At 39.8% G+C, this 15,813-nt stretch overlaps 1 gene segment (V, D, J or C); it reads right to left on the minus strand.

Moving 5' to 3' along the window:
• Positions 1-14,909: 14,909 nt before the first annotated feature.
• LOC143441723 (T cell receptor alpha variable 38-1-like) lies at positions 14,910-15,813 on the minus strand. The segment is given in 2 exon segments: positions 14,910-15,382; positions 15,626-15,813. Coding segments are annotated over 2 exon segments (468 nt in total).

Here is a 15,813-nt window from a genome sequence, read left to right on the forward strand (position 1 = left end):
AATAGTGTGGTAGAGAGGGAGTAAATGGTTATTTCAGAAAGCATGGCAAGATACAGGAGATGGTGAAATGCTTTTTTAGTATATGTGTTGCCAAAGTGAGCACTATGGTGAAATGCTTTTTGAAAAAGTCTGAGAATGATTGAACCAAAAACATCAGATGGAAAATCACCCATTGGAATCAGGATGGATCAGCAAACGGAGGCATTGATTCTGGAGAATTCTCAGAGTCAGGCAGAGTCACATTCATGTGTGGAATCAGAAACTGTTGTGGGGTGTGGAATAGCCAGTATCTTAGTTACTTTTCCTGTTGCTGGAACAAAATACTCTGAAGAAAGCAACTTAAGGCAGAAAGGTTTACTCTGGTTCATTGTTCAAGTACAAAATCCATCATGGCTGGAAGTCAGAGTGGCAAGAACTTGAAGCAGCTGGACACACCACATCCACAACCAAGAAGCAGAAAGTATGACTGCATGCTGCTCCTCGGCTCCCATTTTTTGTGTGTGCAGTCCAGGATGCCAGCCAGGGAATGACACCACTCAAAGTCCTTAACACTCTCTGAATCAATTAACGTAATGGGGTTAATCACACACATGCATGTCTGTCTACCGTGATTGAAGATTCTGTCGAGTTGACAATGAATACAAACCATCACATGCACTGGTGAGTATCTCTCTGTATGAGTATTACACATGCATAAGGAGGCCTTGGTAGGCTATCAGATTCTTTAGAGCTGGAGACATAGGCAGTTGTGAACACCTAATCTGAGTGCTGGGAACTGACCTAAGGTCCTCTGCAAGAGCAACAAATGCTCTTAACTGTTGAGCCCTCTATCAATCCCAGGGTAAAGATATCTTAGAAGAAAGTGAAGTGTGTCAGTAGTACAGAGGGCTGCTAGGAATTGGGGTGGGGGGTGGAAAGAGCAAGGAAAAGATTCTGAAGCAGAGTAGCCATCAGGGGACTTTAAGGGACAAAAAGGAACTGGTGCCTGGTTGTGAACTCTAACAGGCGTGTGGCATCATTTACAGGAGCTGGGCAGTCTGACAGTCTGCATACGGGAAGTGTTGAGATCATAGTGAAATACGAAGGCTCTGGTGAGACTTCGAGGTAGGAGACAGAATCACAAATGAATGGACAGTGAGAACACAGAGAAACTAAGCAAACAGCAAGCAGCCATCGTTCTTGTGTTTATAAAAAGATAAAGAGTGGGGGGGTATGTTCTATGGAGGTGTAGTCAGGTATGTGGGAAGAGGGTGCCTCTGTGGGCCCATGCTGAGGCATCCCTTCCCCTTGAGGGACCAGCTACAGAACAGTGTAGTATAGAATAGAGTTTATTAAGGGCATAGGGAGGGGAGTCAAGAGGGTAGGAGAGAGAGAGAGAGAGAGAGAGAGAGAGAGAGAGAGAGAGAGAGAGAGAGATTCAGAAGAGAGAGAGAGAGAGGGAGAGAGAAGAGAAGTAGAGGCCTGCCATGAGCACATGAAGAGAGAAGAGGGAAGGGAATTGAGAGAGAATTGGGAAGAGAAGCAGAGAAAGAACAAGAGAGCAAGAGGGAAGCAAGAGATCAGGGACAGCCCCTTTTATAGTGAGTCAGGCCTACCTGCCTGTTGCCAGGTAACTGTGGGGCGGAGCTTAGACAGAATGCTAACAGTTCTTACACGTTCCTTGTTTAGACATTTTGCAGTATGTTTTTCTCAATCAGTATGTGATTAGGGTTTCTCTGTGTAGCTGTCCTTGAACTCACTCTGGAGACCAGGCTGGCCTCAAACTCAGGGATTCATTTGCTTAGGATTAAAGGTGTTTGCCACTATGCCTGATTCTACTTCCTGAATTTTAATGAGCTTCCCACTAGGATGGAATGCTTTCTCTTAGAGGAAAATGGTATACAGCACATATTGCAATGTCGGAGGCTGACTTAATTTCTGATGTCATGGAGCATGATGTCATTAGAGAAGGTGACATTAACTTTCAGTATTTGCCATTAAGTGTGGTGGGTATTGTTACAGAAAATATATGGCTACTGAGAGAGGTTTAACTGGTAAGGAAGGAAAGGCCTCACCAAAGAAGCAACATTTAAACTGAAATTGACATGCATTTTGATCTGCAACCAGTCTTAGAATTCTGGCAGGAAATTAGTAGCTTCCTGTATAATTTGGGGAAACATGCCATCAGCTATAAACATATAAAAGTATGAGTGAGCTATATGTATATATATATAATATTAATTATAATAATATAATATAATAATATAATATATTATGTTATAATGTAACCTGGGACAAGCATCACTCTAGGTATTGAATGAGAGAGGAATGGTTCTCAGAACTGGAAATAGGCTATCTGGAAAAGCCTTCTTAAGAAACAGGTGGGAGGAGTACTGAGAGGAAGAGAAGGAGTAAGATGAGGAGGAGAAGAAGGAGAGGAGAAGCTAGTTGATGAGAGAAAGAGGGGGGAGACAGGGAGGCAGATGTTCATGTATCTCCACCAGTCAAAGATAATTGATATATCTAGGTTGGGTAGTGGGTTACACCTCTGATTGAGAAATACCAAACTTATAAAGCCTATGATTAACATTTTTAAAAAAATGTATATGTGCAAAAAGGAAAAGGGGGCATGGGATAGGGGCTTTCTAAGTGGGGGAATGGGGAAAGGGGATGGCATCTGAACTGTAAATAAAATATCTAATAAAAAAAAGATTGAAGATCAAATTGTGAGGTAAAATAAAACTATTCTTTTACTCTAGAAAAAAAAAAAAAAAGAAACTGACTTGGTACATATGGGTCAATACCAGCCTATGTTAGTCCCAAAGAAGAAACTGGGGGGAGAAACATCTTGACCTTAATTTAATTTCTTCCCTATGATGTCTGTAGGAGAGCCTCTTGAGTGGAAACTAGCTTGAAACTAGAAGGCATATACCCAAAGATGCTCCATCATATAACAAGGACACATGCTCCACTATGTTCATAGCAGCCTTATTTATAATAGCAAGAATCTGGAAACAACCCAGATGTCTCTCAACAGAAGAATGGATATAGAAAATGTGGTACATATACACAGAGGAATACTACCCAGCTATTGATAACAATAATTTCATGAGATTTGCAGGCAAATGGATGGAACTAGAAAATATCATCCTGAGTAAGGCAACCCAGACACAAAAGAACACACATAGTATGTACTCACTAATAAGCTCACAATGCTTATGATACAATCTACAAACCATATGGAGCATAGAAGGAAGGAAGATCAGGAGGTGAATGCTTCAGTCCTGTACTGAGGGGGGAACAGGGAGGGTGAAAGGAGGAGGATGAGGAAGAGGAGGAGGAAGAGGAAGAAGAAATAGGGTGGCAGTATCAGAATCTGGAGGAGACATGAGAGAGGTGCAGAGGGTCAGGAAATAAAATAAAAATATGTAGCGGGGGGATGAGGAACTGGGGATAGCCACTGGAAGGTCCCAGACAACAGAGTAATGTGACGCTCCCAGGACCCAATGGGATTGACTTTAGCTGTAATGCACAGAGAAAGGGGATACAGAACATGTAGAGACCACCTCTAGTAGATAGGCATGGCCCTGGGTTTAGGGATGGGGCCACCCACCCATCTCAAAGTTTTTTTAACCTAGAAATGTTCCTGTCCAAAGGAAGGACAGGGGCAAAAAATGGAACAGAGATTGAAGAAATGGCCAACTGGGGAATGGCCCCACCTGTGGATATGTCATGTCTGTAGGCACCAAACTCAACACTGCGCTTGTGGACAGGAACCAAGTGTGGCAGTTCCTGGGGAGGTCTGGCCAGCAACTGACCAATGAAGATACGGATGCTTGGAGCCAACCATCAGACTGAACTCAGGGAAGCTGGTTGGGGAGCTGGTGGAAGAACTGGAGGAGGAGAGGGGGATTGCAACCCCATTGGGAGCACATCATAGGCTGACCTGACCACTCAGTTCTCCTAGAGACTAGACCACCAACCAAGAGTGCACCTGGAGGGATCCATGGCTCCAAATACATATGTAGCAGAGGATGGTCTTGCCGGAAAGCAATGGGAGGGGAGGCCCTTGGTCCCAGGGAAGTTTGATGCCCCAGAGTAGGGAGGATGCTGGAATGGTGGGGTGGGAAAGTGTGGGCTGGTGGGAAAGCACTCTCATACAGGCAAAGGGGAAGGGGAGAGGGCAGATGTGGGATGGGGTGTTGGTGGAGGAGGTAACCGGGAAGTGGAATATTATTTGAGTTGTAAATGAATGGAATAATTAATAATAACAATAAAAGGAAAAAAACTAGAAGGCTAGAGGGTTCACTGATATGTTCTCTACAGATTAGTAGCTTGGGCATTGAGAACAGGGGAAAGGGAGAGAGGCATAGAAGATCATATAGGAGATGGTAGGTATACAGTTTAGTATAGGTGGTGGAATCATGGGAAATGAGGTCAGAGAAGCAAGCCAGCACAGGGATGGCTGTGTGAGCTTTTGGTAATGATTTTATATTTATATCAAATTGATTCTACCTGTGGTTTTCTGTTTTTATTAACTCTGTTCGTTGACAGTTGCGTACATGTAAATAATTCATCGTGATTGCTCTCACCTCACCCTCTCTGTATTCACCCCTCACCCATATAAACACTTCTTCACCTGAGCCCCATCCGTACTTTTATGATTCTTTACATTGTTTATGGCCTGGTTGAATGAAAAAGGAAATATAAGGAGGAGGACATGATTACTCTGAAAGTATAGAGAAGATTTTTATTGTAGATACAAAGGAGAAAGCAGGCAAAGAGTCCAGGCTGAACAAGGCTGGAAAACTAAATTGGCCATGAGAGGAGAGAGGAGGAGGTGGAGAGAGCAAGAGAAGAGTCCTTGACTCAGGCAGCCCAGGTCAAAAGGTCAGGAGGCCAAGAGAGCTGTGGACTAAAAATGGTTGAGTTCTATAGGGATCACACTGGGCGAAGGCAAGTAGAAGCCCAGTCTCTGAGAGGGAAAGATTTTGGGTAGGGGGTGCTGTGAGATGTGCTGGGAGTGGTGGGACAGCTAGCCAGAGTCTCCTTTGGTATGTTAATAGGCACCTCAGTTAGCCTTTGGCCTGAGACCCAACACCAGTGTGTTTAGTCATTTGTGCCTCACACTTATATTTTGAGTAATCATTGACTAGAGGATGAACATTTTAAATTTACTTTGATATTCTGAATACAAAAGTTTGTGTTTCCCATTTCAGGGCCACTGGAGCTCTCTAGTTCAAGTTCACTGGAGGAAGACTGACTAGTTAGGATTTCTAGTACTCTGATTAAATACCATGTCCGAAAAGCAAGTTGGAAAGGAAAGAGTTTATTTGGCTTACACTTCCATATCATTGTTCATTATCTAAGGAAGCCAGAACAGGAATTCAGACAGAATCCTGGAGACAGGAGCTGGTGCAGAGACCTGGAGGGGTGCTTACTGGCTCGCTCCCTGTAACCTGCTTAGCTTCCTTTCTTATAGAACCCAAGACCACCAGCCCAGGAATGGTACCACTCTACAATAGGCTGGCCCTCCTCTGTCAATCACTAATTAAGAAAACACCCTACAGGCTTGACTACAGCCTGATCATATGGAGGCATTTTCTTCATTGAGGTTTCCTTCTTTCAGATGACTTTAGCTTGTATCAAGTTGACATGAAACTATCCAGTACAAGAATTCAAAAGAGATGTACTAATGGACTTACTTTGATGCATTCATTCTGTCATGCTGATGGGTTTGTGATGAGGGACTCTCATGGAGATGCTCTAGACTCTTATTGCTCTAGACTCTTATCAGTCTAGAGCGGTTAGGTGCTACTTGAGACTGGGCAATTAATTTAATACTCTAGAACTTGCATATAACCTACTAGAAAAGTTAGGAACATTAAAACTCAAGAAATTCGTAGAGAAGTTGCTGTAGCCTTCAATGGAGAAAGTAGAAATTTGTGGAAAGAAGGAAAATTTGAAGAAACTTTTTTTTGGAGGCGGGAGGAACTGCATGCTACTGAATTAACAACTGAATTCTCCTGTAACTCCTAAGTAATCAGAATAGACTTTTGTATCTAGAATATTGGCATACATTTAGTAAGGTCATTTCAAGTTAGAAGCAAGTTCACACTGACACATTTAGGTTCTTGTCATATTCACAGAAATATAAAACCTTTCCATGAAGGTACAGAATAGAAAGAATTTGCTTTATGAACATTTCTTTGCTTGTAGAATATGTTTCTATGAAGTTGCTGTTCAAAGCCAGAATGTGCCAGATGGCTATGAAGTAAGGTCTAAACTACTTCACAGAATTAGAAAGTTTTCACATAAATTAATCAACTTTCTCTTTCCTTCATGGCCAAATTCAGACTATTAAAAAATAATTAAGAATGCTCCAAAGCGTGTGCTTCATTAGAGTTCTTCTAACAGAATATTTGAATGTTAGTATGATAAAATTAAATAAATAGTGCCCAGCTTTCTGTCTAAACCAGTTGGATATGGAATCAGGACTTTATAGCTTAAGTATAAGAACTTGATCATCCAAAACAATAATAGAATACCACAAAATGTGGCAAAAGTTATATTTTTCACATAAATTGGGGGGTAAGGCTGCATCCAAGTTTTATTAAAGTCCTTATTGAGATTTTTCCTGTCTGAAATTACTTCTTTGTTCTAGCCTAAGATTTATATTCCTGCCTAAAATTACTTCTTTGTTCTAGCCTAAGTTTTAGATTGAAGTCCTTCTTGAGAAAACCACAAAACACTGATTCTACAAAGGTGTACAGGAAAAATGTAAATGAGTAAACTGAAAAATAAGATATTGTTTGTGTCCATGGGGTGATTTGAATGAGGATAGCCCCTGTAGGCTCATATGAATGCTTGAAACGGTTTCCAATTGGAACCGTTTGGGAAGGATTAGGAGGTGTGTCCTTGTTGGAGGAGCTGTGCCACTGGGGGTAGGCTTTGAGGTCTCAGATACTGATACCAAGCCCAGTCTTGTTTTTTCTGACTCTAACTTGCTGAGGAGATGTGGGCTTTCAGCTACTGTTCCAGTTCCTGCCTGCTTGCTGCCATGCTCCCTCCCATGGTGATGATGGGCTCACTCTCTGAAACTGTAAGCCAACCCCCAATCAAATGCTTTCTTTAGTGGATTGCCTGATTGCGATTACAGCAATCAAACATCAATTAAGGCAGTAACACATATCATACTCTAGGATTAATTTTTCTTTCAGTTTTGTAGATTAACTTTCAGCTCAGAGAAACTGTTTCTCAGTAATGGATTGTTAAGTGAACGTGCTGCAACAAGCAAGTGCATTTCCTGGGAGCATCAGCTTAGATCCAATTTGAGACTGTTCTCCTAGGCTCCTCCAATGCCCCTCCCACAAAGCCAACCACCTTATTATTTTTCTTTCTTCCCAGATTTGATAACTTTTTCTTTCACAATGCTATTAGTAGGTAACTATGCCATTTCAAGCTGCCTTTCCTAAGGAGAGATACAGGTTCAAATGTCCTTGCATAAGCAAGAAACTTGTCCTCCATAATTTTGGAATTCATTAACACCTCTCTGAAAAGTCAAGCTTCAGGAAATTTATTAGCACCCCAACCCCCAATCTCAAACACCATTTCATGAAGACTGGCTGAGAACTTATCTATAACATTTAGAGTATTCAAAAACAATTTCTTCCATATATATGGTTATGTTTTAAGTAAAAGAAGTGCTTATTTTAGTTTTATTTGCTGGGTAGTTTTATTCTTGTTAGCCTTTATCACCCTTTGTTTTTAAAAGTCATCCAAATTAGTTGTTCATTATGGTGGACACTTGTGAGATGATTAAATGAAACTTTTATGTACTAACAACAAAGTGATCAAGACAATTTTTAAATAGAAATGGCATGCAGTGGTTAGAATGATTCTGCCTGATTTTTCTACATTTACTCCTGTGAACATTTTTGGTGACATACTTAGAATGTAATGCCAGGTTTACTGTAGCAAATTTTATCAAGCTCTTTTTAAATTTGTTCTCAAGTTTAAGTTAAATAAATACAACTTAATACAGCCATCAGATAAAAGTACTAATAAATATTTTTGTTCATCTTTTTTATCTATGAGAACTTGGAGATGATTCTCAATCTCCACACGTGCTAAATTTCTGGCCAATAGAGGCATTATATAACTGTAAAATTATTTTTTACTTTGGATAATTTAAAAAATATAATGAATATCAATATATAAATTTACTGCCTTCTGACATAAGACACAGGGCTACAGGATTTGGAGCTTGCCCTGCTGGGTTTCAGTCTTTCTGTTAATCTGGTATTTACTTATTGTGCCCCCATTCTTCTCTTTAGAAATGATCATGTATATTCTATGCCATTGTATATCAGAAGTATATAGTTTGCTTTTTGATTTTATAAAGGGTTATAATTAAGAGGTTGACTTGAGTCTCAGAAGAGATTTTGGACTCCTTTACTGTGCTGAGACTGTTAAAGTCAATGGGGACTTTTGATGTTGAACTAAATGCATTTTAAATTATGGTATGGTCACAAGCTTATGGGGATCAGAAATGGAATATAGTTTGAAAAAGAATAGACCTTATAGGCTCATATGTTTGATTATCTTGTTCTCAGTTGGTGAAACTGTTTGGGAAGGATTAGGAGGTGTGGCCTTGTTGGAGAAGATGTATCACTGGGTGTGGGTTTTGAGGTTTCAAAAGACTTGCATCATAACTACTCTTTCTAGTCATGCCTCCATATTGTTGAACAAGATGTAAGCTCTCTTCTACCTCTCCAGCATCATGCCTTCCTGTCTGCTGCCATGCTCCCTGACATGATGGTCATGAACGTCAATGCTCCAAAATCTAAGTATGAAGTAAATTCTTTCTTATTTAAGTTAGTCATGCTGTCTTATCATACATAAAGCAAGAGCTAAGAATTACTTGTGTGTGTGTGTGTGTGTATGTGTGTGTGTGTGTGTGTGTGTCTACATCAGTTTTCAATTGAGAAAAATAACTGGAAGGCACATTCATTCATACTTACTTTTGGCCATATGAAGAAAATATGTTTAAAAAGTTACAAGCAGAAATGTTTTCTGAGATAATGTCTATATTCTCCATTGGGTGTCATTTTCTTTAGCTAGACTAGCACTTTGAACATTTGCTAGTGTGCTCTGGCCAAATTTTTATTTTAAAGTTTAAATTTAAAGTGTAATTTGAAAACGAAGTGAAAAAACTTTCAGATGTTTCATAATCAAAATTAAATAATTATCAACCAATGTTTAAAAAAGCTCATACCATTCATGTTAAAAATCAACAACTTAACTGTTAATTTTACATTGAACTCCTAATAAAAATAAGTGATGTCAGGTTCACTGTGTTACTGTTAAGTGAGAAGTAGACACACAGCATAGAACCACTTTCACACATATCTTTCTTATATTCTACCTACACAGCTATTAAATTAATGTGTCATGGGACCCATGGCTTCAGTAGCAGAGGATGGCCTTGTCAGACATCAATGGGAGGAGAGATCCTTAGTCCTAGAAAGGATTGATGCCCCAGTGTAGGGGAATGCCAGGGTGGGGAGGTGGGAGTGGGTAGGTGGGTGGGTCAGCAACCTCATATAAGCAGGGGAATGGGATGGAGGTTTCCTGAGGGGAAACTGGGAAAGGGGATAACATTTGAAATGTAAGTAAATAAAATATTCAATAAAAATATATAAAAAAATTAATGGGTCATATTATAGATTCTTCACCCCTTTAGGGGAGCAGAGGTTCCAATGAACATATATATTGTTTGGTTCTAGGTAACATTTTTCTGAATGTTAAATCCTTATTATAAAATTGGGATATCAATATTCCCTATACCTAGATTTGTTGGAACTACTCAATAAAGTAACACTATATATATATATATCTATCTCATGTTCTGACATATATACATATACATATATATATGTCAGAACATGAGAGATAAATATACAATAAGTGTTAGCTAGTATCACTACAGTTATTGCCAACACAATATTGTTATTGATATTGATGTTCAGCACATACATATCCCTTTGAGTTAGCCTAGAGTCCTGAGTTAACAACAGAGGAGTTAGAAATAGAAAATTGTATCTCTGTAAATTGTAATGAAGAATCTATCAATTAATTTTACTAAAAAATTGACCCACACATTTATGAGTTAAATAATAAAAGCAATGCTGCTGTGGATGAATAAAACTCTGTTCATAATAATGAAAGTTTGCTTTAATGGGGAGGCAGTAAAGAACATGTGGCTTGTTGTCTTGTAACTATGCTTAGGGTTTTAGTTAACCTGAAAAAGAGGAAGTGGTCAGCTCTACCTGGGCACATAACCCAGTACTACATGCAAAAGAGGAGTGGATGATTGGAAACAACTTTTTTAAAAAAAATATTTTTCTTTTATTGCAAATATTTTTCATACAATATATTATGATCATAGTTTCTCCTCACCCCACTCCTCTCAGGTCTTCTCCACCTCTCTATGCACTGGAGTTCCTATGTCTTCCATTCTCTTTCTCTAGAAAACAAACAGGCAAAGAAAGAAAGAAAGAAAGAAAGAAAGAAAGAAAGAAAGAAAGAAAGAAAGAAAGCCTAAACAAACCAGAAAAACCACATAAGACACACACACTCACATCATAAAACACAAAATCATAAATCATAATACATAAACAAAAGACTAGCACACAAAAAATGCTCAGATAAACAATCTGAGACAAAATATTTACAAAATACCATAGAGCCTACGTCTAAGTGTGGTTAATATGTCCAGTGAGATTCCACTGGAGAACACGAATTTTTCCTTTGCAAGAGGGGGGTTAATTGGAGATGAGTCTGATTAGGGGTGGGGACTTGTATCTACTTTCTCAGCACTGGGATTCTGTCTGGCTCTAATCTGTTAGGCTATGTGCATGCTGCCACCATCTCTGTGAGTTGAGTTGTGTCTGGAAGACACTGTATTCTTGGGGTGATCCATCCACACTTGTTTTTTACACTCTTCCTGTTTCCCTTTCTGAATAGCTTCCTGAGCCCCGCGGGAGAAGAGGGGTTTAATTAAGAACTGAGTGTCCCTTTACACTTTTTCTAGTTGTAGGTCTCTGTATTGGTTCCCATCTACTACTAAGAGGAGGCTTCTCTGATGATTGTGGATATCTATGTGTACAGCAGAATGCCATTAAGAGTCATTTTATTGCTATGCCTCTTTATTAAAACTATATGTATAGTATTTTGTTTCTCCCTAGACTCATGACCTATACAGTCTTAGATTCTTGGCCACATGAGCAGTGTCAGGCATGGGTTCCTTCTTGTGGAGTGGGCCTTAAATCCAACCAAAGAGTGGTTGGTTGCTTTTATAGTGTTTATGCTACTACTGCACCAGGATGCCATACAGGCAATTCAGTATGTTACATAGACAACTCAGTATGTTATATAGGCAGGTTACCTTTGTAAGATCACAAGGCTTGTACTTGCATTGACCTTTCTTCATTGGTAGAATGCAGAGTACCTTCTAATGCCACAAGCGCTAATCAACAGGGGTGAAGGCTACAGTTAGGTACTAGCTTAATTCTTCATGTTTAATGCATGTAATATGTACTTTTTCTCAACATCAATAGGGACCTTCCATCAGTTTGTGGAGAGCAAACAATAACCTTGGTACTATCTTGAGAAGTTTGGGGGTTTTGTGGGTTTCCTTTAGACAACAACTCAATTAGATGGAACCTATTCCTGCCTGGCACTGGAAGTTTCACTTGGAGGTAAAATATGTTTAGTTGAGGCATTGTCTCTTTCATTATTTGATGACTCCATTTGGAAATTTTCATATATGTATATATTTTAAAAAGCTTCTACAGTAGTAAGTTTCCATATGACCTCCAAAGTGACCTTTAATATTAGCTATCTCTCCCCATATCCTCTCCCATACTCCTTTACCCCATCCTTCTCCCTGTTCAAATATCCTCTAATCTCCTGACTATTTCTCCATAGAAGGAGACCCTACCCTTCCCCTTAGTTCCTTACTCAACACCTAGTCCCTGTACTTATAGGATTGTAGTGTGCTTAAAATCAAACTTTCACGTATAAGGAAAAACACAAAATATTTGTCTGTTTTGGGCCTGGGTTACCTTTCTCAGGATCTTTTTTTTTTTTCTAGATTCATTTATTTACCTTCTAATTTCATAATTCAATTTTAACAGCTGAATACCATTATATTGTATAAATGTGCCATATTTTTATTATTTATCCAACCACTGATGGACATCTAGGCTGTCTGAAACAGCATAAGCAATAGTTAATTGGTTAAGTGGATGAGTGTTCTGTGGTGAAGGGCAAATTCCAAGAAAGAATAAATTATGGAGATAAACTTATGATGAGATTGAGGTTGGAGAGGGAGATGGGATACAGATGGGAGCACGATAATAAATGAGGTTGAAGTGATAAGTGGGAAGTAGGAAGCTAACTAATTCATCAATTGATGATTCCTTATCATTTATCCTACAAGACATAGTTATGAACCCATAGTGATACCCTCTGCTTTGATGGGACTTACATTCTTTAATAATCATGGTCCTTTCGTGGAAAGTGATCTTTATTAAAGGGGACATACTCATTATTTGGTTTTTATTAGACCATTCTCTTGGCTATATGAGTCAACATTTGAAGGGGACAAATTGAGGACTGAGAGATTAGGTGAATATTTATGTATCGGTGAGACACTTGAGAAGAGCTGTATGCGGGGCAGTAGAAGCAAAGAAGGAAAGGAGAAAGAAGCACTAAAATGATGACATTTGCCTGAATTTGTGAACCTTAACCAACGGGCGTGGGATAAAGGAGAAAATAAAATTTAGTAGGCTTGATGGTTTCTGCCTTCGTGAGAACATTGCTTTCACTGATTTTAGCCTGTGTCTGGCACTTCTAAAGAGCCTACAGGTAGAGAAAGTTCTCGTGTGTGGTGTTCTTAGAGTTGAAGTGAGTGGATGAATATATGGGTTCTGGAAAATGATTTATCAATCTGAGCAATGGTTTAGCATTTGGCCTGGCTTGTATTCATCCTAAATATGATTCCATGCCCATTGGACCTGTCTTATTCGTTCCTGTACTTTCTAAAGTGAGCAGATGGAATGAATGCTGTACCCAGGTGCTAAGTCGTAACAACTATCGTGGGAGATTATGAACATGAAAAGAAACACTGGCACTGTCTTAGTTAGAGTTTCCATGGCTATCAAGAGACACCAGGACCAAGGCAACTCTTATAAGGACAACATTTAATTGGTGCTGCCTTACAGGTTCAGAGGTTCAGTGTTATTATCATCAAAGCAGGAAGCATAGTAGTGTCCAGGCCAATGTTGCACTGGAGGAGCTGAGATTTCTGCATCTTGTTCTGAAAGCAAACAGAAAAATATGCTTCCAGGTAACTAGGAGGAAGCTCTCAAAGCCCACCCCCACAGGGATACACTTCCTTCAACAAGGCCACACCTCCCAATAGTGCCACTACCAGGGCCAAGCATATTCTAGCCACCACAGGCACTGTTCTTATTTAAAACAAAAACAAGCAAGCAAACAAACAAACAACCAGACCACCCCCCCAATCAAAAAACAAACAATAAAACAAAATAAAACTCCAAACAAAACCAAACCCTTTTTCCTTAGCCCAAGTAAGGTGGGGACCTTTCATTAACCAGAAATATCTCATTTCTTAGTGAGTATAAATAAGGGTGGTCACTCTTGCCAGACAGCTACTTGGGCCCAACTTTTAGAGATGATTTTCTAAATGGCTCCTCCTGGTTGCCTCACCAGAAACAGTTACTATAGTATCATATTTTTGCCAGACAAAGGAGGGCTCCAAATCAGAAACGTGTATTTATCAGATAGATCACACAGGAAACAACGGGATAGACAGGATGCAGACTTCCCAACTATTTTACAATTAGAGAAAAATAACATGTCATGAAAAATCAGTTAGTTTATGTGGGAAGGTAGAAGATGGGGATTTTTAGGGTTGGGGATATACCTCAATGGTTGAGCACTGGCTTAGTGTAGGTGACGTTCTATACTCAATCCCTAACAAGCAAACAAACAAAACCAGATGCTTACAATGTGCCAGAAGAGTGAGAAAGGCCGAGGAAAGGAGAATAGTGTATACAATTAAGATCTGTAGGGCTGATATATATGTATATATGTATGTGTATGTATATGTGTACATGTATATAATGTATGTATAGATGTATGTATAAATATATGTATGTATATATATATTTATAGATGTATGTATATATTTATACACACAAATATGTATATACACACATATATCTTTGGTGAGATAGTGAGATACACACATAAAATTGGTTATGTACCATCTTGAGTGAGAAATGTCCCCTGGTCTCAAGTATTTGAATCCTTGGTCCTCAGATGGTGACAATATTTGAAGAGACTTAGTAGATGTTGGATGAAATATGCAGCAAGATAGGCTTTGAGAGCATACTGCCTCACCCGACTCCCAGCTAGCTTTCTCTCTTCATGTTCACGGTTGAGATGTGAACTTTGAATTCTCAGCAGCTCCAGCTTCCATGCCTGCCACTTGCTGCTGTGCTGTTTCTGCCATGATAGCCCTATCCTTCTTGAGCCAAAAACACACATAAACTTTCTTTTTGTATAAGTTGCCTTATGGTGTTTTATCATAGCAACAGAAAAGTAATGAATACATGTAGTGTTTAGAATAATTAAATTTGAAAACTCGGACAAAATTTTCAAATAGCTTTAGGTCAAGCTCTGGGGTTTGCTGGATCGCAGTGACACTGCAAATGTCTGACCTGTTCAGTGCATGAGAGTTTGGATAGCCAATGAAATAATACATGTGAACACACTTTGCAAAACCGTGAAGCTGTATACATCCCCTGCATTTTATTACTGTTTTGAGAACTTCAGTTTATAGAATTATAATATAACTGTGTTTCCTACAGTTGCATAGAGTACCTTTTCCTCTAGAGAAAAGAAAGTCTTTTTCTGTATGCCGCTGGTACCCCAGCCACTTCCTGCCATTTTGCACAGATGCTGAGATCTGAGGTTTCTGTTAGCCCATCTCTGTTGCCTGTGTCACTGTGGCGCTCCATGAGTGCACAGAAATACATTGCAGCATCCCCCAGCTGCGAGTCTGAGATCTCCAGGCTGAAGGACTTAGCTGCTTTCTGGAAGTTCACAGAGAAGCGGTTCTCCGTTGCATTATGTTGCTTGTAAGCTTCTTGGCGAATAACGAGAGTCACCCGCCCTCCTTGCTGTTTGTACCAGAACAAGTAGTAATTGGTAGCACTCGTGTCATAGGTGCAGTCCAGGGTTGTGGACTCTGTCTCCTGCACAGACTTTTCCTGCTGAGGCTGAGAGACTGTCTGAGCCATGCTGGCTCCTGTGGAGAAGAAAAGAGAAGGTGACTCCACTGTGGCTTCTGTCAGAGAAACAAACTCTCAATCTGGTTCCCACCCTCATCTGTCTTTCCTCTTGATTTCAGTGCCAGGCAGGGGATACCAGACTTAGCTTCCTAGAAGCCGGGCCCGGTGATGCTGCTCTCAGAACCCAATGCCGTTAATCCTTCTCCCGATTTCCCATTCCTAGTGAATAGTTGTAAAAGCAAGTGTGTTTGCCTTCTTACCAAGAGAAGTGGAAATCAAGAGCATCCACAGCAAGCACGGCCATGTCATACTGGAAGCTAGCTTCAGATTCAGTCCTTGCTCTCAGCTGCCCTGGCACCATCACGCCTTCAAAACAGGAAATGGTAAGCCAGGTGGGCTGTCACTGGTGATGTCTCACTTAGAAAATGTGTCAAGGTGTTTATCTTTC

This window comes from Arvicanthis niloticus, chromosome 3 (assembly GCF_011762505.2).
Source record: "Arvicanthis niloticus isolate mArvNil1 chromosome 3, mArvNil1.pat.X, whole genome shotgun sequence".
Classification (NCBI taxonomy): Eukaryota; Metazoa; Chordata; class Mammalia; order Rodentia; family Muridae; genus Arvicanthis; species Arvicanthis niloticus.